The following is a 25130-nucleotide window of genomic DNA, read 5'->3' on the forward strand; positions in this document are numbered from 1 at the left end:
CTTTATTTAATAAATCACAATTATTGAAAGTCAACGATTTGGTGCATTTGCAAACAGCTAAAATGATGTACAAAACAAACTATAACCTGCTAACCCAAGAATGTTCAACAATTCTTCTCAACAAAAGAGGAGAAATGTAACCTTAGAGAAAAAACCTAATTTAAAACATCTGTATGCTCGTACAACACTTAAAACCTTTAGCATATCTGTTTGTGGAATTCAATTATGGAATGGATTAATCAAAGAAATCAAACAAAGCACCAATAGGATTCCGTTAAGAGACTGTTCAAACTACAAGTGTTCACAAAGTACACAGAACAAGAATTATGATGAACATCTTGAACCCTTTTTTTCCCCTTTTTTTTATTTTATTGAGACAAAGATTATTTATGTATTTAATATTTGTATGTTTACTATGGTATATTATTTATTTATTATTCATTTGTTCACTGTTCTGTTACAGAGAACAAGGAAATTGGATACAATTGCTATGGTATGAAAAGGGGTAGGATTAAATAAGCTCTGCTTCTTCCTACTCCTTTTCGGACGTGCTCTAATGAAACAACCGGAACTGATGCATTACATTGTATCGTATGCATGAACAATCATTTTTCAGTCAGTTTTTTTTATCAGATATGGTAGCATATCTATTTGTACATGAATCAGTTCTTATTTTGAGGAGCGTAACACATTCACATTGTGTTATGATGATACCTTTGTAAGTGGACTATTAGACTTGTCTCACACAAGACTTGCATATTCAGCGTCTCTGGTTATCTTTCAATAGAGAGCATCCCAAGATGTATTGTTGTCATTAGCAGGACAGACTTCCTCCCATGAAAAGAGCTTTGCCGTGTGTTGCCACACATTTGTTCTCCTTTGACCTCTCTCCATTCCACGCAAAGTAGAGGTGGCACAATCCCCATGGGGGAGGCGATGCATTTTTTTCCCCCATGATTGGCTTTGCCTTTCTTACTCCAGAGCAGCAGGGAAGGCAGAGAGTTGACGTCACGCAGGCAGTTGAAGAGTGTGCAACTGCATTAGTGCTCTAGCTGCTGCTAGAGTGCTGTTGGTCGGTAGAAAAAAAGAGAAGACACTTTTGAGCACCACGCAGGGAACGAACATGGGTCTTTTCATTGGCGTTGAACATGCACTAGTTACTGCCATGGAGTCTGAGTTAGGGGAAGGTGAACGCATCCTCAAACCGCTGATTTAGTCATTTTAAAAGGAGGGAATTAGGTTGAGCGGACTAGCCTCCTTCATCCATCATACAGCCTGCAGAGCTGTGTGCAGTAGGATGGATCAACTTGAAGGATTTCTAACTTCTAACATTTTTGTGGTTTTGAACCCTCACTTTGAAATACTTTAAAATCTGTAACTGCCGTATGCCTCGTCAGAGTCTGACATTTCTCTTGTGTGAAGATTTCAGATTAGTGAGTTTAAATTGGTTTAACCATTGCATTCAGTGTGGCTCATGACCACCTGTATGTTAACATTTTAAAGTACCGTATTTTCCGGACTATAAGGTGCACTTAAAATCATTTTTTTCCCCTCAAAACTCGACAGTGCGCCTTATAGCCCGGTGCGCCTAATGTACGGAATAATTCTGGTTTTGCTTACCGACCTCAAAGCAATTTTATTTGGTACATGGTGTAATGACAAGTGTGACTAGTAGACGGCAGTCACACATAAGCGATAAGTATAGGCTACACCAGGGGTCGGCAACCCGCGGCTCTAAAGCCGCATGCGGCTCTTTAGCGCCGCCTTAGTGGCTCTCTGGAGCTTTTTCAAAAATGTATGAAAAATGGAAAAAGATGAGGGGAAAAAAATATTTTTTTTGTTTTAATATGGTTTTTGTAGGAGGACAAACATGACACAAACCTCCCTAATTGTTATAAATCACACTGTTTATATTAAACATGCTTCACTGATTCGAGTATTTGGCGAGCGCCGTTTTTTCCTACTAATTTTGGCGGTCCTTGAACTCACCTTAGTTTGTTTCCATGTATAACTTTCTCCGACTTTCTAGGACGTGTTTTATGCCACTTCTTTTTCTGTCTCATTTTGTCCACCCAGCTTTTAACGTTGTGCCTGAATGCACAAAGGTGAGTTTTGTTGATGTTATTGACTTGTGTGGAGTGCTAATCAGACATATTTGGTCACTGCATCACTGCAAGCTAATCGATGCTAACATGCTATTTAGGCTAGCTATATGTACATATTGCATCATTATGCCTCATTTGTAGCTATATTTGAGGTCATTTAGTTTCCTTTAAGTCATCTTAATTCAATTTAAATCTCATGACACACTATCTGTATGTAATATGGCTTTTAAATTTTTGCGGCTCCAGACAGATTTGTTTTTGTATTTTTGGTCCAATATGGCTCTTTCAACATTTTGGGTTGCCGACCCCTGGGCTACACTATGATGGCAATATCACTCAAGTAAACAACACCAACATTTTAAATGTTCCATTGAAAATATAGAGAATTACACACGGCGCTCAAAAATCCATCACAATGTTTTAGTACGACTTTGGTAAACAATGAAGCCGCACTGCTTGATGTGCTTCAATATACGAGTATTATTATGGTGTGTGTATAAGGTAAGACATAATATCTGGTGTTTTGTTTTGCAATATTATGCAAAAGCAACTTTTCTTACCTTCTGGTACCTACTGATCTGTATTTGGGATCGGCATGAATTGTAAAAAGGCTAGAGAACACATACAAGGCTAGAGAACACAAAGTAGCAAAATAGCTAACAGCAGCACTGTGCTCTGCTGCTCAATGATTGAGCACCGGAGCCCGCCCACAATGGCTGTCCTGCCGGGCACAAAATGCGAGGCTCAGGTTGGGTGGCTGACACATTCATACACAAAGCATATTGTTATCCGGTCTGTGGTTCGTAAATGAAGTAGTTTGTACAATGAGGGGTTCGTAAATCAAAGTTCCACTGTAAACTGGATGACAAGGAATGGCTAAGCATGCGACACACCCGACAAGAAAGAGCAGGAAGGAGTCAAAGATCCACGCTAAACGCTAAACGAGCTTGAATGTAAAGTAACAAAACAACAGAAGAATAGGTGCTTTGTGCACTTTAACAGAAATGTAGTAATGCATTACAGTAAACGTCAGCATTCAAAGGAGGAGCTTTTGCAAACTGTAACCTGTTTTGAAATGGTTCTATTATAATGATCATATTTGCCAAATAATATATTGTAATAAACTGTATACAGCAATCACAAGAGTCTGCAATATATATAGCAATATGGATTTTACCATGTTTAACAGCTACTTACACTCTGACAGTAATGTTTTTAACCCCGCATTGCACGCAAGAGTAATAATAAATGAGCAGCATATTTGTGTGCCTGCTTGTTTTCAGCACAATACATTAATATTATTCATTTAAAATATATTTTTTTTACTCTAATGGTGAGCTGCATGATGAGCTTAACCATACTCATAACTACACTCTACTACAACTAGAAGAAAAGTCAAACAATTTTCTGATCTTTTTGCCCTAAATGCCTTACAATAAGTCACGTCTACACTCATTGTTGACTTTAGAATAAACAAAAGGTACTCGTGCCCCACATTGTGCAAGTTTTGTAGGAGCACCATGTCCTTGTTATTGTTATGAATGTCCTTGTGCCCCGGCCGAATGAGGTTTCATGATCCATACAGTGTCACAGCAGAGGATATATATATATATATATATATATATATATATATATATATATATATATATACACACAGTATACAGTATATATATATATACACAGTATACAGTATATATATACACACAGTATACAGTATATATATATATACACAGTATACAGTATATATATACACACAGTATATATACTGTATATATATATGTACTGTATATATATATATATGTATAATGTATATATATATATATATATATATATATATATATATATATATATATATATATATATATATATATATATATAGATATACATATATATATATTTTATTTTTTTTAATTTTTTTTTAATTTTTAAATTTTTTAAATTTTTTAAATGTTTTTTTTATTTTTTTTTTAAATTAATCAATCCAACAAAACAATACACAGCAATACCATAACAATGCAATCCAATTCCAAAACCACACCCGACCCAGCAACCCTCAGAACTGCAATAAACAGAGCAATTGAGGGGAGACACAAACACGACACTTAACAAAACAAAAGTAGTGAAACAAAAATGAATATTATCAACAACAGTATCAATATTAGTTACAATTTCAACATAGCAGTGATTAAAAATCCCTCATTGACATTATCATTAGACATTTATAAAAAAGAAAAAAAAAGAAAAATAGTGTCACAGTGGCTTACGCTTGCATCGCATCTCATAAGCTTGACAACACACTGTGTCCAATATTTTCACAAAGATAAAATAAGTCATATTTTTGGTTAATTTAATAGTTAAAACAAATTTACATTATTGCAATCAGTTGATAAAACATTGTCCTTTACAACTATAAAAGCTTTTTACAAAAATATACTACTCTGCTTGCATGTCAGCAGACTGGGGTAGATCCTGCTGAAATCCTATGTATTGAATGAATAGAGAATCGTTTTGAATCAGGAAAAAAATCGTTTTTGAATCGAGAATCGCGTTGAATTGAATTTTTTTAAAATTTTGAATCGAATCGTGACCCCAAGAATCGATATTGAATCGAATCGTGGGACACCCAAAGATTCACAGCCCTAATATATATGTATGTATGCATTTATATGTATGTATGCATATATATGTATGTATGCATATATATATATATGTATGTATGCATATGTATATGTATGTATGCATATGTATATGTATGTATGCATATATATGTATGTATGCATATATATATATATATATGTATGCATATGTATATGTATGTATGCATATGTATATGTATGTATGCATATATATGTGTGTATGCATATATGTATGTATGTATACATATATTATATGTATGTATATATATGCATGCATATCTATATATATGTATGCATATATATACAAATATGCATGGACATATATATGTTTGTATATATATGTATGTATGTATGTATATGTATATATATTTACATGTGTGTATATAATTATTATAATTATTATTAACTATTAATATAATTATAATAAGTGTAGTAACCATGGTTTCTATACTTTTTTTTCTCCATTTGTAGACAGTAGATATTCCTTTCTATTGTCCATATGTTGAGATGATTCACAGCTGGTTGAGCTGCTGCACACATCCCACCTCCTGCTCTGAGTCGTGTCTTAGTCTGTGGAGACATCGCATTTTAATCTTTCCTTATAAGGGAATGTGACGGGAGTGCATCACTGTACATTTGGTGACTCAGTAGCTGCCGCAGTCAGACTTTAGTGCTGCTTTTTAGGCATCACGATCACACGGTGTTTCCTATTGCTGTTTTATGTCTAACCATCTCTCACAATATATACACTGGATGCATTTTTTTACCAATAGGGCTTTTTCTGTTTTGGCACTGTCATTGCCGAATTTACGGACATTGTCAATGGTTGTCCTCGGTGTGGTCTCACTTGTGTGTCTTGATAAATGTAAGTTTGAAAATGTGTAAAATAACAGTTTGTGCAGTACTGTGCCGCTGCCCTTTTGTACTGAATGTATGCTGCTTTAGTGCATCATGCAGTTGCTGTTGAACATAGTTAGCATGCACTATTGTCATGTCTCTGGTTAGGCTGGGGGTCAGCAATCTGCGGTTCTAGAGCCACATGCGCCTCTTCAGCGGCGCTCTGGTGGCTCAATGGAGCTTTTTCCAAAATGTTTGGAAATGGAATAAAAAATGGGGTGAAAAATATGTTTTTTGTTGTAATATGGTTTCTGTAGGAGAACAAACACGACACAAACTGTCCTAATTGTTAGAAACCGTTGTGTGGACTGTGACTCAACATTTTGTTTACATGTACAACTTTCTCCGACGCTGCCACAGAAAGACGTGTTTTATGCCACTCCTTCTTTGTCTCATTTTGTCCGCCAAACGTTTTATGCTGTGCGTGAATGCACAAAGGTGATCTTTGTTGATGTTATTGACTTGTTGGAGTGCTAATCAAGCATATTTGGTCACTGCATGACTGCAAGCTAATCCATGCTAACATGCTAGTTAGGCTTGCTGTATGTACATATTGTATCATTATGGCTCGTTTGTAGGTATATTTGAGCTCATTTAATTTCCTTTACTTATGTCCTCTGTGTATTTAGTTTATTTTTTCATGTCTCATGACACATTATCTGTATGTAATATTGGCTGCATTTCTGATAGTTGTTAGTGTGCCATGTTGTTCCAGACCACAGCAAACGTTACCCAGCTTGCAAAGATTGTAATAAATCCATTAGAAGAAGGCAGCCTGCCGTTTCCTTTAACTTGGACACACACATCACTTTTGGCCATTCTAACACAGTCATTTCCAGGAGTTATCAGAAGTTTTACTAATGTTTTCCAATGTTGTAAAAATGTGTAGAATAAATATTACATTTCAACATTTCTGTCAACAAAGAATTGCGTCAGCCTGCGACACATAGTCATTTTGATAGTAGGCTAATATAGCTAATTAGCCACTTACATCATGCGTTGTCTTCATTATAACACTTATATTAGAGTTTTAAAGTCAATTTGATACTAGGCTAATATAGCTAATTAGCTACTTACATCATGTGTTGCCATCATTATAACACTTATATAAGTCTTTTAATTTTTTGCGGCTCCATTGATTGATTGATTGAAACTTTTATTAGTAGATTGCACAGTACTTTACATATTCCGTACAATTGACCACTAAATGGTAACACCTGAATACGTTTTTCAACTTGTTAAGTCGGGGTCCACGTTAATCAATTCATGGTCCAGACCGATTACTTTTTTTGTATTTGTGGTCCAATATGGCTCTTTCAACATTTTGGGTTGCGGACCCCTGGTTTAGGCTAAATAGAGGCAGGGTGTGACAAGATTTGTAAGAGCTCTCCAAAGCTAAATTGTAGGCATGGCCCGTACAACATTGTGCATGCGTGTGTCCTCTGGGCATATAAAGGAGACGACCAGAGTGGAAAAAAAAAATTAAACAAATAAACAAAACAGACCTACATAACTACTGCTTCACAAATATGTGCTCAACTCTCCATAAACCCACATTTCCATCAGAAAGCCTGAACCCCGACATTTTCACTGGTCCTGATCCAAAGTATATTCCATGTTTGTTATTCCTGTTTTTGCCTGACTTTGATATTGTGAACAAACCGTAGTTCACGTTCTGTCCAGCTGTTCATGAATAATGTAACAAACTACCTATTTGTTCCTCAAGCCTCTTCTGAGTAACTAGTGAAATTACATTTGGAATTGGATGCTGAGGTGGCAGAGTGCAAATGGCCTTTAGCTCTTGTATTTAAAACCGAGTGTTGAGTGCCCCACTTCAAATGCTTGTAAGTCAATCAGGTTATTGATGTTAACCCATTTTGAGCCTTGGTGGTAAAATTGAGTAAATTAAAGATGCTGTTTGCAGCGCATTGGTGGCGCTTACGTTGAACGCGCTGCAAGCATTATAGGCCAGCCTCTTCCTAATTATGTCAGCTAAGGTTCAACTATGTCAGCTTTGTGCCCACTAATACACACACACACAACATATAGGGCCTGCTACCGTATACTAATATCTACTAAGACTCCGTGTACAATTGATAACTGCTGCAAACTGCGTTCTATAAATGACTATGTTCGTATATATTACGTATATTCTGCATATACAGTGCATGAAGACAGACATGCTAAATGGATTGCACTGCTTATTTTGCTCACTAAAGAGACGCAATCCTCTGCGAACAAGTTCAGTAGTGTAACTTTGCGTGTGCTATCAAGATTGCATGTGTTTTAATACATTCAAACCTTTAGCAGATCAAGACCATAATGTTTTGTCACAAAATGCATGTGTGATGTGGATCCTTCGCAAGTTAATTTGTTGGTGGTGGTTGTTGGTTAACAGCCGTCACTGCCAGTCATTGACTTTGGCAGACTAGGCCTGGGCTGATAACAAATGTTGCTAGACGATATATTGTCTCACACATTTTTGCCGAGAAACAATATTATTGTCAGAATTATTTGGAGACCAATTTTAGCACAAATGTAATCGTAATGAATAACTACAAAATTGTGATGGGCCTGCAATCTGTGCCCTGGACCTCTGGCCGGGGGTCGCCGGAAGCCGCCGTACTTTGAAGATGGTGCCTATTGTCCGAATCCGAGAGTTTTAGGTGTAACTGTACAAAATGAGCTACAGAGCTAGCCTAAAATGTTAGCATGCACACCTTAAAACGCTAACACTTAGCATGATAACAGTTAGCATGTTTCGTATACCAAGTTATATGACTCAAAGGTCGGCTGCGAAAATATAGAAAAGAAGTGTAAAATTAGATGAAAAACTTAGCATGATTAAGTTAGCTTGCCAGCATGCTATCGTTTGCATGCTAACAGTTAACAAATGTCACATACCAAGTTACTGTATATGACTCTGGCGTAAACGGTTGCAAAACTAGCTCAAAAAGTTAGCCCGCGAAGTTCAATTACTCTTTAGCGGTTGCATACCTATTCAATGGGCCCTTAGTGATTAGTTTTCGGAATAGCGCCGCCATGGTAACACGAAACGCTCCCAACTTGTAGTACCCCCATCGGCACGAACGAGACGTATACTGTAACATATGTGGGGGTTCGTTGGCCGGTTCATCTCGTATTAAGCGTAAGAGAAACGTGCAGAACAAGAATAATAAAAGTTGAAGTATGAGCAATAATTATATGGGCTGCTTGCATTTCAGCAGGCCCATAATAATGATAATAATGCAAGTAACCCTTTGAAATGCAATATACATTTATTTCTCATTAGTGATTTTTACCATTGTAATTGGAGGGTCAATAACCTTTATTTAATGCAACATCTTGATGTGCAGTTTTCCCCAAGTTGTAAAAGTTGGGTAGAGTGGTTTGTATATTATTTGTTGTTGTTGTCCCCATCACTTTCCAACAAAGTTGTCATATGGGCTCGTTCGTCCGTGTTGATAGGCTCATCTTACTCATTCGGTTTGAAGATGAAATATTCTCACATCAGACATTTGGCTATGCAATCATCTTTTTTTCCAAGCAGTTAATTTAATTTAGCTATGAAAATAAAAGTGCTCAGGTGCTGAGAGCAATGTGAACCCTCTTGCACCCTGATTGGAAGCAACAGACAAAGAAAGCAAAAACACAGACATGGCAATTTATCAAAGTTATCGGGTTCACTTTCATTTATCGTATAATTCATTGATTTATTGACACCCTACAGCCACGTTTTACAAAGTGTAACTTTTAATTGTGACAAATATAGACATTTATTTGGTAAATATGTTCCCTTAAACCAATATTTGTAACTTGTGCTGGCCGTTGGTGGTGTATTTATATATTTTTGGCAGGGCAGTGGTAGAAGAAACACTGCTATGTAATCCTTGGTATATGTGTTGCAAGATAACCCTGTGAACCCTCTTTTGGAGCTGTGACAAAGTATTTTTGTGCAACTTAGGGGCATAGCTCGTTGTAGTATTCATATAGTAGTGTGACTCTCATTCACATTTGCACTGTACTATCGCTCAACTTCTTCTCCTCTCTAACAGCCCATATCTTAGCTGAACAGTAGTTCATGAACCATACAAAATGCTCATCCATCATACTATCCCTGCCTGAACTATCACATTTTCAGTATTCAATATAGAAGCTCAACGCTCAGATCGCATAAGGCATGTTTTGACTCATACAATGTATGTTACATTTTTGTTAGACATTCATCAGCTGGACAGTTGAGGGCCCATAGATGAAATGAATAATTGTTTTATTTTTAATTGAAGTCTCACTTCTAATTTTGTAAGCAACACCATCAATTATGTTACCTAGTAAAGATAATAACCTCATCCAAATTATTACGTTTTTGAACAATACATAGTATTTTGTTAAAAAGGGTGTTTTAATCCCAAAAAGTGCATTAATAACACTGTAAAAAATAATTTAAAAATACTTTGTCAAGTTCGGTTTAAAGTAAGCCTGGGCCAAATTTTGCTGGGTAATATACACTACCGTTCAAAAGTTTGGGGTCACATTGAAATGTCCTTATTTTTGAAGGAAAAGCACTGTACTTTTCAATGAAGATAACTTTAAACTAGTCTTAACTTTAAAGAAATACACTCTATACATTGCTAATGTGGTAAATGACTATTCTAGCTGCAAATGTCTGGTTTTTGGTGCAATATCTACATAGGTGTATAGAGGCCCATTTCCAGCAACTATCACTCCAGTGTTCTAATGGTACAATGTGTTTGCTCATTGGCTCAGAAGGCTAATTGATGATTAGAAAGCCCTTGTGCAATCATGTTCACACATCTGAAAACAGTTTAGCTTGTTACAGAAGCTACAAAACTGACCTTCCTTTGAGCAGATTGAGTTTCTGGAGCATCACATTTGTGGGGTCAATTAAACGCTCAAAATGGCCAGAAAAAGAGAACTTTCATCTGAAACTCGACAGTCTATTCTTGTTCTTAGAAATGAAGGCTATTCCACAAAATTGTTTGGGTGACCTCAAACTTTTGAACGGTAGTGTATGGTCACACAAATGATTGCCAATATACCATATTATTGCCAGCACTACTTTGAGACCATTTATGTAATTATAATATATAATAATAATAATGCAATATTGAAAGTAACCATTTCAAATGCAATGCAATTTAATTTTTCATTAGTATTGTTTACCATTGTAATTGGAAGTTCAAGAACTCTTAATTATTCTAAATGATAACTAAGCATCAAAATAAAATTGACTTTTAATCTCTCTAATTTCACTTCAGTACATTTTGAACATCTTGAAGTGCAGTTTTTTGCCTACTTGAAAAAACTGTTGTTGATGTTTTTTTTGCTTTTGCCGTCAATTTCCAGCAAATTTGGCATACTGGTTTGTTCGTCCGAGTTGACAGGCTAATTTTACTCATTCAATTTGAAGTCGGAATATTCCTGCAACGGGACTTTTGGCTTTGCAATTTTGTAATTTTTCCTCAAATTTTTGTTACCTTGCTGAGCCTCTCACTAGCCAGTGGCGACTAGCGAGGCTCTGTGGCTGCTAGTAGTCCCACCTCCACTCACAGAGACAAAGATTGTGGATGACTGACAGGAGAGTTTACTCTTTTAATTAAATTCTGCTATTCAACAAATGTGGCCAGGTGCTGAGAGCGACGTACAGGCTGAAACTTCTTGCACCACGCTTGATAGCAAGAGACGAAGAACACAAGCATGGCACGACAATTTATCGATGCCAGCAAAATTATCGAGTTAATATTCATTTATTGTTGGATACATTTATTTGTTATTAGCCCAGGCCTAGTCCGAAGTTGAAGCAAGCATAATTGTCTGCTCAGACATTGTGAGAAATAGAAATATAAGTAAACAGGACATAACAAAAGTGATTCATCCCAAGGTAACTATGACAAGTGTTGCGATTAATCACTTTTTTTTTTTTTTTTTTTTTTAATTGGCCTGGCCAGCCATTTGGGCAAATCATATTGTTGATGTAAATGCCCAAATCCGCTGTACAGATTTGTTTTACAATTGAGACCTGTGGCATATTTCTCTTGTTGCCTTATTTGTATTTGACTTTATTAAATGGATGTATCTAGTGTTTGGTGCATGAGGCGATAGAAAGAAGAAGAAAAAGAAGACAGAGGGGGAAATTGCAAGGACAAGAGGAGGATAAGACAGAGAGAGACATCAACAACAAAAACAACAGTACAACATATACAAATACAATGTATACAAATATGATATCAAAAATTTGAAAAAAGAACAAGTTAATGAAGTAGATCACAATAACAGAAATGACAATGAACATTATTGTACTACAAATGGAGCAATAAAAATACCAATATAAGTAACTATTTATAAAGAAAAACAATATTTATCTCTATTATCCACAACACGATCGCTTCAAATGCAACAATACATGAATGTAATGAATACTTGAATTACTGAAGAAAGCAGATAAATGGAGGGGGGAGAAAGAGGAGCGGACTATATTAACCCTTTACATTGTTATGGTGAAAGAAAGTTAAGTTTTAGCAATGTGCCGTGTTTCAACCCGTTACGATTAATCAAAACTAAACATTCACTGTACAAACATACATACTATACATATAGAAGTATAAATACATACTGTATATATACTCATGCATATAATCACGTTTCATCAAACATATATTAACGTTGTTGCCCTATTGGAAACTGGGTAACACACGGCACACTGACAAAGCTTAACCTATTGTTACTATAACAATCTACAAGGTTAATATAGAAGTACATATACATACTATATATATATATATATATATATACTCATGCATATAATCACGTTTCATCAAACATATATTAACGTTGTTGCCCTATTGGAAACTGGGTAACACACGGCACACTGACAAAGCTTAACCTATTGTTACTATAACAATCTACAAGGTTAATATAGTTGGCTTCTCTTTCTTCCCCTTCATTTATCTGCTTTCTTTTGTATTTCAAGTTATCATTACATATATGTATTGTTGCATTTGAAACAATTGTATTGTTGTTAATAGAGGTAATTATTGTTATTATTCATTATCAATAGTGCTATTTCTATCGGTATTTGTATTGCTCCATTTGTAGTGTAATAATGATCATTGTCATTTCGGTATTATTATTTATTTCACTAACTGCTTCTTTGCTATCACTTTTACCATCATATTTGTACATATCCTTTTTGCTGATGTTGTTCTGTTGTTGTTGTTCTTGTTGTTATTGTTGTTTTTGCTGTTGTTGTTGTCTCTCTGTCTTATCCCCCTCTTGTCCCCGCAATTCCCCCCGCGTCTTCCTTTTTTTCTTTCTATCCCCTCCTACTGCGGCCCGGCTGCACCAAATAATAATATAAATCCATTTAATAAAGTCAAATCCAAATAAGGCAACAAGAGAAGTATCCCACACTTCTCTTTCGTAAAATAAATGTGTACAGCAGATATGGGCATCTACATCAACTATATGATTTGCCTGAGTAGCTGGACAGGACAAAAAAAATAAAATAAATAAAAATAAAAAAATCACAACTAAACATGGAAACAAAGACAATCCAGCTAATCTCTCTTATTCTTTCTGTAATACACAGGAAACGAAGCCCATCTGCATCCAGGGATCCAAACCAAATATACGACCAAAGGGAGGGGGCTGACCATTCACAGTATGCTCCGACAGACGGCAGCATGCCCAGATCACCGTCTGACTATGGAGATGGGGACCCTCGGCGGGCTCCGCGGGGCCCACACATGTACCCAGACGTGAATGCAGCATGGACTGGCTACAGAGACCGGCAAGGTCCTGGACGCTGGCACTCCCAGGAATACCCTCTGGACCAGGATCTGGATGGGCCACATAATGAGTATGAGCTCCAGAGACAGCGACAGGAGGAGTTCCAGACACGCTACCGCAGTGACCCCAACCTGGCACGCTACCCTGTTAAGCCACAGCCCTATGAAGAGCAGATGAGAATGCACGCGGAGGTGGGCCGCCTGAGGCACGAGCGTCGTCATAGTGACGTCTCTTTAGCTTACACGGAGCAGGATGAACCCGCTCCCATCCGGTTGTCACGTCAACATCTCACCGAACGCCGTCCGCCCATGGTGGGGCAGCGTTCTTACTCTGTTGACCGCTCCTCCCCCGGGCCCATGGGCCCCGGTCTTGGAGGCCACAGAACATCAAACCATAGCCCCCCGACTCCCCACCGCAGCCCTGTGCTGGGTGACCGATCTGGGGATCTTCGGAGGGGGGACCTGGGTGGAGGCGGCGACCCTATGAGGAGACAGCAGCACCACTTAGACCCCAGCTCAGCTGTCCGCAAGACCAAGAGGGAGAAGATGGAGAGCATGTTGAGGAACGACTCTCTGAGCTCGGATCAGTCCGAGTCGGTGCGTCCACCGCCCCCCAAGCCCCACAAAACCAAAAAGGGAGGGAAGATGCGGCAGGTGTCGCTGAGCAGCTCGGAGGAGGAGCTGGCGACGACGCCGGAGTACACCAGCTGTGAGGATGTGGAGATAGAGAGTGAGTCAGTCAGTGAGAAAGGTACGAGCACACACTCCAGCAATACTCTTTCTGTTTTTATCATGTTCTCTTTATTTAACAGAATGTTTCCTGACACTGTCTTAGTCTATTCTAATTCCATTAACTACATTTTTTTCAGAGGATGCCGATTTCATTATTGTTGTTGTCTCATGTTTATAACGATGTGTTGTGTACACTCAGGTACAACCTTGTCTTCAGTCTATATGTGTACTTTCTCTGTATGTTGACCTATATTCTATCATGTGTTGTACACCGAAGGCTCATTGTTTTCCTTAATTACGAAGAATAAATCAAGATGTACATTATTATATTTAAATTAAACAGCTGTAAATGCCTCAAAAGTGCATTGCAGACATCCAGTATGAAGATAAATGATCAAATATAGTTACACTTTTGAGATTTCAAGATATATAATGAATATTTCTTACTATGTATAGAATCATTTTGGGGCATAAAACAGTTTATTTGCATTTTATCTACTTTGTTTTGCTTCAGAGTTAGTCAAACAGCAAAAATGGAAAACAACGAGTCTGTTCGTGTGCATGTGTGTGTGTGTGTGTGTGTGTGTGTATGTATGAATGTAAGTACTGTACTTAGTCATGTATGGAAGTGTGCACCCCTTGAAATTCAAGTCACAGCCAGATGAATATGCGCTGTAGCTGCGTTTTGTGTGACTGTTTTTTAAATTGATTACAATTAATTCATAATGTTATAATGAATAATATCATAATTAGCGACTTTTAAGAGATTTTAATCTCTTCATGTTGTCTCCTGTTTATTTTTTATTTACATAAAAGATGCTTGGTTAGTTTGATTGTAACCAGACTTTTAAAGGCCTACTGAAACCCACTACTACCGACCACGCAGTCTGATAGTTTATATATCAATGATGAAATCTTAACATTGCAACACATGCCAATACGAACTTTATCGACGTTGTTCTATACTAAATCCTTTCAGCAAAAATATGACAATATCGCAAAATGATCAAGTATGACACATAGAATGGATCTGCTATTCCCGTTTAAATAAAAAAATTTCATTTCAGTAGGCCTTTAAGATATATGTTAACACCTGTAACAAATTAAGGATCTGATCTGCTAAGATCCAAATAACACATGTTAAACAGTGTGTGCAAACTCCAAAATGGCGCATATTAGTGGGCGTGTTGAACGTGATCTATTAAGACTGTATGTACAATTTATAACAAGTGCGAAAGTGATGCAGATGGCACTATTTAAATATGTTTTTTTTGTGTGCATACCGGCTGTCATCTAATACAGTGGTCCCCAAACACCGGTCCGTGGCCCGGTACCGGTCCGTGGCCCGGTACCGGTCCATGGCCCGGTACCGGTCCGTGGATCGATTGGTACCGGGGCGCACAAGAAATAATTTTATTTTTTTTTTAAATGTAAATATTTTTTTTAATTAAATCAACATAAAAAACAAAAGATACACTTACAATTAGTGCCCCAACCGAAAAAACCTCCCTCCCCCATTTAAACTCATTCACACTCATTCGCACAAAACGGTTGTTTCTTTCTGTTATTAATATTTCTGGTTCCTACATTATATATCAATACAGTCTGCAGGGATACAGTCTGTAAGCACACATGATTGTATTTTTTATGACAAAAATTAAATTAAAAAAAATACAATACACCTCATACATAATATTTTGAATGCATAAAAAAAATGAGTTACTGTCTTACATAATGATTGTGAGTGATAGGCAAAATTCCAAAAATAAGTACAGTTCCCCTTTATGTCATTTAGCGGCTATAAAATTACAAGATTATATTGCTGAACAGACAATAGATCACATTGTTTTATATATGACAGTTCAAATATTTCCAACACTTAAATTACAAATATGCTAAATATAGACACAAAACAGCGCCTGCAAAACAGTTTTAGTTTTGATAAATCACACTTTGTGTACTAAATGATGATATTTGCATTTTCTCCTACCAGTTTTGTAGGTGTTCTGGTAATCAGCATACTGTATATTCTACATATATGTCAAGACAGAAAGGATAAATGGATTGCGCTAGCGAGTTAGATTTTTTAAGAGACACAATCGTCTATGCATGACCTTAGTCGATCAGTTTTTTTGGTGCTATCAAGTTTGCATGTGGTATTTCTAATGAGGATCTTGCACACCTGGATAATCCTGTTTGAAAGAGGACTAAAAAAAGAGTACAAAGTTCCTCCCCACAAGCATTGATGTGAAGCACAAAAGGCCAGAAGAAGGAGCGTGACAAATGCAACATATGGCAGTCTCGTCAGCCTCTGTATAACAATTACAACTGACAGCCTATTGCTTCCTCGTGTGACAAAATATACAGTTGCAACACTGTCCAAATGGAATACACTACAAACTGCAGTACATTCAAGTACAGTATGTAGAGTATATACAGTAATTACATCATGTATATCCTCCTGAGAGCCAGCGTCCTCTGCAGTGGACATTTGTGGATGTGCATAACAAGGCTATTTTTACTGAACTTTGTAACTCCGACAAAATAAATGTAAAAAGTAGGGCTGTCAAAGTTAACCGGATAACGTGGTAACTATAAATTTCAATAACAGCACAAATTTTTTTTATCGGGCACTTACCGCAAACACTTCCTTTTTGACACTCGGGCCATGCTGTAGTGAGGGAACTTGGCTGTACGGCTTCATATCAGCCGTCACACCAAGCAAAATAAAGTAGCGTCCAGGAGAAAACAAACAAAGCCTGACTTTCTTTTTAGCTTTTATTGCCAATTTTATGATAACAACGGCCCCAATTCTAACAAGTATTTCCTCTGTGCACACACGTCTGTCTCCATGCTTCACTTCAAGACACAACACTTCTTCTTTCGCCGCCGACACGGTGTGTTCACAGACGATGGGAAAAATGGCCTTCATAACATACTAACATACACATTAACCATACTTGCCAACCCTCCCGGTTTTACCGGGAGACTCCCGGTATTCAGCGCCTCTCCCGATAACCTCCCGGCAGAAATTTCCTCCCGACAAACTCCCGGTATTCAGCCGGAGCTGGAGGCCACACCCCCTCCAGCTCAATGCGGACCTGAGTGGGGACAGCCTGTTCTCACGTCCGCTTTCCCACAATATAAACAGCTTGCCTGCCCAATGACGTCAAAACATCTACGGCTTTTAGAGAGTAGAGTGCACAACTGCGCACACAACAAGGAGACGAAGCAGAAGAACGAGGAAGTTACAGACATGGCGACGCCGTCGACGAGCAAGATGAAGAAATACGCTTGCAAGTTCCAAAACGAATGGAAACAAGAATTTCAGTTCATCCAGGACAGTTCGAAGGGGAAGGGGTATGTAATTATGTTGCCTGTACATTTTGTAGAACAGACTTCTCCATTGAACACGGTGGCCGAAATGATATACTCAGTCATGAACGGAGAAGTTAAACAGGACAATACTGCCATCGACTGGATAGCCTCCGGTACACTGAAATTCAAGTATTTATTTTATTTATATGTATAATAAAATAAATACATATATATATATATATATATATATATATATATATATATATATATATATATATATATATATATATATATATATATATATATATATATATATATATATATATATATATATATATATATGTATATATATAGCTAGAATTCACTGAAAGTCAAGTATTTCATACATGTATATATATATATATATATATATGAAATACTTGAGTTGGTGAATTCTAGCTGTAAATATACTACTCCCCTATTAACCACGCCATTAACCACCTCCCCACCCCCCACCTCCCGGTATCGGAGGTCTCAAGGTTGGCAAGTATGACATTAACACCAGCAAGTAGTTACAGTATAAATGGCTATATATAGTTTATTTGCGCACTATTGACTAATGATGCATCGAAAATTTGGCTGGAAAATGACATCATACTTTAATCACCGGAACAGTGCTCCCAAAACCGATGGTGTGATGACGTAAGCTATACTCACGGGGTTGTCTGGAGCGTAGGCACCATGTCCGCGCTGTGGACGTACTTTAATATATTTGAGATATACCCGCGGACAGCGATCTTCACAACTGAAGATGACACTGGCGGCTTTTAACGCAAAGTAAGTGTTTAGTTCAGTTTAGTCTTTATTTGAAGTAAAAATGCACAGAGACACTAAGCTTAAAGACGGATATGTTCTGCACCAGATTATAGCTAAATAGCTCATTTCCATCTGCAGTCCCTGGTTACCTAAATTATAGATATACAAAAACATGCAATACAATTATAACAATAAAAGTATACTATAGCATGTAATCAAATTAAGAAAAGTCATAAAATGTCTTCTCATTGACACATACTTATACATTACAACCACACCTCATTTACATCATCATACAGAGACAATACATGCTCATGTCATCTGTCATCATTTGTAAAAACAACCATGATTTAAACAGACAAACCTCACAGCTTACAACAAAATGTTCTCATGCATAAATATAATAAGTTGACATGTCAAACATAGTGGCCACTTCAGTGACCGTGGGAGCAACTTTGGTTGCTCCAAAGCCACTTTTTACCTTCAATTGTGAATGAAGAGTAATCTGTTAGACTTTTCAAGTTTGTTGTGAGGTCGTTCCACTCCTTTACCGCTTTATATGAACAGGCTGACTGTGCAAAAGAGGTTTTACATCTGGGTACGCTACACTGCCCCCTGGTGGAGGCTCGTATGTTTCTAGTTGTCACAGCAGATGTAAACTGGACAAAGTGCTTAAGTGGCGCTGGTGCAGTGTTATTTAGGATTCGATGAGCCATTCTTATTGATGCTAATCTTAGAAAGTTAGCAACATTTAACAGGAGACACAAAAGTTTGGGTGGTTTTGTAAGCACTTGACTCTCACAGTACAGTGCATTCACTACTATCCTAATGTAAGTGAACACAATGCAGCATCATTCACATTTCACACCAACTGGTAAGCTAATTACAGTGAGTCAGCAGAAGTTCCAGTGTGCTTATTTTGGGATGTTACGTGTGTTTAAAGGGGACCCACAGTATGATGATTTTAATCTAGATTTAAAACACTTTTTTGTGGTCTACACAATATGAATTGGGTATGCTTTTGTGTAAATTTTGCATACATATTACTTTTGAAGTATGTCCACAAGATGTTGATTTGTAGAGGCGTTCGCAGATTGCAAATGAACCCACGCCCCACCCTATCCAAAAGTATCAATTTATCTTTTGAAAATCTACACTGTTAAATATATATCTTCAGAATGAATGTCACTGCTATTATTTTCCAGACACAGTCAAAAATATACTTTATAAGCAATCTATAAATTCACTCAGTCACAACATAATGTACACCTGCTCACTCGCCAATTTTAGCAGCTTTTACTATATGACACTGCTTGTTGCATGTCGGTGTTATTAAGCGCATGCCATGATTAGATGAAAATAATACTTGACCCTACCTTTTCTTGTGTTTCCTCAAACTCATCTGACATCATACAGAGCTCCTTCTCCTCTGGTTGATAGCTATACTTAATGTTTAAATATGTACCTCGTTGTGACGTCACAATGTAGCCAGACTGCAAAACACAACGGCCAGAGGCATCCAGAACCTCACACCAAAATCCATGTATGATTTAACGTTTTGGCAATATTTAACACGAGTATCCAACATTGCAACAACATTAAAGGCCTACTGAAACCCACTACTACCGACCACGCAGTCTGATAGTTTATATATCAATGATGAAATCTTAACATTGCAACACATGCCAATACGGCCGGGTTAACTTATAAAGTGCAATTTTAAATTTCCCGGTAAACTTCCGGTTGAAAACGTCTAGGTATGATGACGTTTGCGCGTGACGTCAATGGTTGAAGCGGAAGTATTCGGACACATTGTATCCCAATACAAACAGCTCTGTTTTCATCGCAAAATTCCACAGTATTCTGGACATCTGTGTTGGTGAATCTTTTGCAATTTGTTTAATGAACAATGGAGACTGCAAGGAAGAAAGCTGTAGGTGGGATCGGTGTATTAGCGGTTGGCTGCAGCAACACAACCAGGAGGACTTCGAGTTGGATAGCAGACGCGCTATCCGACGCTAGCCGCCGACCGCATCGATGATTTGGTGAAGTCCTTTGTTGCGCCGTCGATCGCTGGAACGCAGGTGAGCACGGGTGTTGATGAGCAGATGAGGGCTGGCGTAGGTGGATAGCTAATGTTTTTAGCATAGCTCTGTCGAGGTCCCATGGCTAAGTTGGCTTCAATGGCGTCGTTAGCAACAGCATTGCTAGGCTTCGTCCGGCGGTACAGCATTAACCGTGTGGTTACAGGACCAGAGTTGGTAGTATTGTTGATCTTCTGGCTATCCTTCCAGTCAGGGGCTTATTTCTTTTGTTTCTATCTGCATTTAAGCACGATGCTATCACATTAGCTCTGTAGCTAAAGTGCTTCACCGATTCGTGGAAATAAAAGTCACTGTGAATGTCCATTTCGAGTTCTCGACTCACATTTTCAAGAGGATATAGTATCCGAGGTGGTTTAAAATACAAGTCCGTGATCCACAATAGAAAAAGGAGAAAGTGTGGAATCCAATGAGCTCTTGTACCTAAGTTACGGTCAGAGCGAAAAAAGATACGTCCTGCACTGCACTCTTGTCCTTCACTCTCACGTTCCTCATCCACGAATCTTTCATCCTCGCTCAAACTAATGGGGTAATCGTCGCTTTCTCGGTCCGAATCGCTCTCGCTGCTGGTGTAAACAATGGGGAAATGTGAGGAGCCCTTCAACCTGCGACGTCACGCTACTTCCGGTACGGGCAAGGCTTTATTTTATCAGCGACCAAAAGTTGCAAACTTTATCGTCGATGTTCTCGACTAAATCCTTTCAGCAAAAATATGGCAATATCGCGAAATGATCAAGTATGACACATAGAATGGATCTGCTATCCCCGTTTAAATAAGAAAATTTAATTTCAGTAGGCCTTTAATAAGTCAAAAAAGATGAAAATCATCGTAGGTCCCCTTTAAGCATTGCCTGTAGCTTAATTAAACTACATGTAAATTATGTAGTGAATGTTGGTGTTGGCACTGCATTTTGTGCTGTTTATGTATTTTTAAGTAAAAACTATCAGTCAGATTAGACCTAATCACATGCTGAATATTTTTTTCAGTCAAGAGTTGTACTAAAATCTATTAGAAAAACAGTCACATGTGGCTGATTTTATTTATTTATTTATTGCTTAGTTGTTTAGTTTGTTAGCCTCTTGAATGTTCTGCCTGGGTCTTTCTAATTGCAAATGGATTTTATTGTAAAACCTGTAATTCGAACAGCTTATACCTGCCCAAAAAAAAAAAGGAAGAAGGTAAACGAAGGGAATAGAACAAGAGGATGAGAAGACAGTACAGTTTGCCATTGTGAGCGCATGTCCCATGTCTGATACGTTAAGTCTTCATCTAGCTTTGTTCTGTTACGTAAGTGTTCTGCACACCGAGGAACGCAGACCAGTACCGCTGATACATTATTGATGTGGGGCTTTCCAGGTAGTCACTCAACAAAAGTAGGGAGTCGCACTGGTTTTAGGGTCAGAGTTTGTGTGCAACTCCCTGCCTCCTCCACAATAAGCCCAAATAAGTCAAGCACTTTCCAAAACAAGGAACCAAACACGGTTTTTTGTTGTGTGCATGCATTAGTTTAGAGCAGCGATGTCAAACATCAGAGCCCACGAGATGAGTTTGCGAAGTGTAAATTTGAGCTGTATTTTTAAATGAAAGAAACTGCTGTTCTAAATTTGTCCACTGGATGTCGCAATATCAATTCTGTTAGGCAAGCAAATAGTTTATACCAGGGTGAGTATACAGAGCAAGAGGTACATGGTAAAGTGGGGCTTTAAAACAAACAGGAGTAAAACAAACACTTAAAATGCTGCATGAGACACTTCACATTGATATAGTTCTGTGAAAATGATTGTCTTCTGTGCAAATTGAAAGAAAGTGAATGATGGAAATTACAAAAAAGGTAGTTGAATTACAAAATAATTGTTATTTATGTTTTATTTAGTTTTTTTGTTCAATTGTAGACGGGCTGTGACTTTAAGTTTTTTCTTTAAATTTGTCCTTCAGAATTTAACTAACTTGAGGTGTTTTGTCAAGAGGATTATTTGCTTGTTCTATTTTGGGCCGAAGTAAAACAAAAAAACAATCTGAACTTTTCCTAGTTGTTTTTTTAAGTTATCTTGCCATGATTTTACTCGTCCGGCCCACGTGGGAATAGATTTTCCTCCATATGGCCTTTGAGCTAAAATGACTTTTCATACCCCTGGTTTAGAGGTTCTTACTTATTGTTATACGAATATGGCTGTTATTGTCTTGTGCTTGCAGCAAGTATGGTCAATGGCCCTGAAAAATTCCGAGATCAATCACTTTGAACGTCTGATTATTTATTACAAAGGGCATCTAAAGGATAGAATATATTGTCATTGACTCACATTCTCTGTTTGTAATAAAGGAATCTTTTTGTACAGTATTTACAAAGCACAGTAGTACCTCAATTTACGAGCTTGATTGATTCTGTGGCAGAGCTCTCAAAAGGGACCTATTATACTTTCCTTACACATTAGTACCTGTGTTTGTGTATTTGGCGGCAGCATAAGTGCTAAAAATGTGAAATCAAACCAGAGATATTTATAAAACAATCTTGTATTCCTTTATACTTGCTCCAAACGAGCCGCTTGGAATTTGCTGTAAGTGTGACGTTTTTCCCAAGTGTAGCGTCAGCGGATATCTCCATATATGGTAGAGATTTACCTGAAGAGCTTTGAGCGAGTCCGCCATTGTAGTCCGACACTGTAGTCAATAACCTCCCTCTTTTTCTCTATCCTCTTGTTGTGGGCAGACTGGCTCGTACATGCACATGCATCCTCCGTTGTTGCCATTTCTAATCGAACGTAGCGTGTAGTTCTAACTTATATCTGTCAGTAGACTCGCGATAGAAGCGCTAAAAACTACAACATGGCTGACAGGAATAAAATATGGTAGAAGTGGAGGCATGTAAATAAGACCGCTCACAAAACGGCAAAGAGATGGTCAGAAAGCGGCTTCAAAGCGGTCTGTGAAACATAATCTATTCAAAATTTTACCAAACAACCACCATTACATGTTATGTAGACCAGGAGTTTTTAACTATTTTGAATTAAAATTTCCAATACCGAGGGGCCCGGAGCCCCCACTCAAATACTAACAAATAATTAATATTCTTATTCTTGATTTTAGTTGTATTCAGTAATTACCTTCTTACAGTGTACAGCCTTGTCAAATGATATGAAACAATGTGTTGATTACAAATATTAATTAAGACATAAACCTTAGTCTTAGGTCAGGCTGATTAGAAAAATATGTACTTACAAAATATATTGCATAATTATGTTATGCAAAAATGAATAAACAAAATTAGTAATAAATATGTTTCTTAATTAAACTCTCAATACATTAAAATGCAAATGCAAATACAGCTTCACCACTTTAGTAATCTTTTTTGTTTTTTAAACTTCTCTTTAGCTCCAGACTTCTTCTTTTTGTTTAAGATTGTCTTTACTGCCACAAGTGGTGGAAACGTGTACTACACCTGAGTACTGCTGCGGCAGCGGGAAACAGGTTTTTTGTCGGACTTCTGGGGGGTAATCACGACCCAACAATGAGCCCTGGCCCTATTGTTAAGAAACACTGATTTATTCCACAAGGAAGCATTTCAAATGCAGAAAAAAAAATCACAATATGACGCCTTTATTCACAGTTGTATTCAATTCAATTTATTTAGGATGGCCCCTTTGGGGTCCCTACACACATACAGAAATCATAAAACACACAATACAACAAAGCACAGCATACACAAAAACACACTGCTGTACCACTTCCGCAGCACCCCATACCACATGTATGTACATTTGTACATGAATCTCAATTCAACGTCTACCATTTAAATTAATTGATATCAATTTAATTGGTGCTTGGACCCGCTAAAACAGCACAATTTTATCATGTAACATGCCTTTAAAAAACAACAACTTAGATAAGAAATATTGTATGAAAAACAAATCAATCAAATGCAATACAAACAAAGTAGTTTTATGAAGAAATGTAATAATAATGTACAGCATTTACCTTGAGAAGCGGACTTTGATGGTATCTCCTTCCAGTTGCTTGTCTGTCAAACACACCATCAGCAGCTTCCATATTCATAGATAAATGTCCATCGTTTACATTTCCTTTTAATATTATTTGCTGGCATGAGACTCATTCTGCTTCAATGTAGTGCAGACTGGCAGTGATCTGCTCCAACTGCTTCACTAAGTTAGCTACAGTAGGGAAGGGATGCATATGGCCCCTTTACTGGGTGGATCTGGCGTGGGGGGGGGGTAATCATTTTGCAATGCAGTCTACTGAAAATGATGGAAAGCGCCACTCTATGTTACGTACGGTGGGGGAAGGAGACGACACAGCGACAGGGATAAGTTCAACAGGTTTATTGAACTTCATTATGTGTTGAAGTGTGTATGCTAATGCTAGTGTGTGGTGTAAGACGATGTGAAGAATTAATAATGGGAGTGTTACCAGAGGGTGTTGTTCGTGCGTGTTGGATGAATTGTCCACAAATCCAGAAGGGCAAGGCAAGAAGGAAGTCCGTGAGCAAGCGAGAGGTCAGGGGCTAGAGAGAGGCGTCGAGGTCCGTGTCCGAGCGGGGGTAGAGGATCGAGGGAAGCAGTCCAAAGTCCGGAGGGAAGTCCAGGGGAACGAAGCGCACAGCTCGATCACTGGATACGGAGGGAACACTGCGGGGAACACAGAGGACATAAGACACGGGCAGAGGGAAAAGCACAGAGAGCAGGTACGAGGAGGGAAGCCAGAGACGGGATGCTTACTACGTG

The 25130-nt window shown here is 37.8% G+C and overlaps 1 protein-coding gene across 29 annotated transcripts in view; it reads left to right on the forward strand.

Moving 5' to 3' along the window:
- The window catches only part of rims2a (regulating synaptic membrane exocytosis 2a), a 305210-nt gene that overhangs the window by 149035 nt on the left and 131045 nt on the right, over window positions 1-25130 (forward strand). For all 29 annotated transcript variants that reach the window (XM_062063652.1, XM_062063653.1, XM_062063656.1 and 26 more), the window contains one exon: window positions 13248-14197. In XM_062063652.1, the coding sequence (XP_061919636.1) occupies window positions 13248-14197 (950 nt within the window). The remainder of the gene's footprint in view (window positions 1-13247; window positions 14198-25130) is intronic.

The sequence above is a fragment of the Entelurus aequoreus genome, linkage group LG11 (genome assembly GCF_033978785.1).
Source record: "Entelurus aequoreus isolate RoL-2023_Sb linkage group LG11, RoL_Eaeq_v1.1, whole genome shotgun sequence".
Lineage (NCBI taxonomy): Eukaryota > Metazoa > Chordata > Actinopteri > Syngnathiformes > Syngnathidae > Entelurus > Entelurus aequoreus.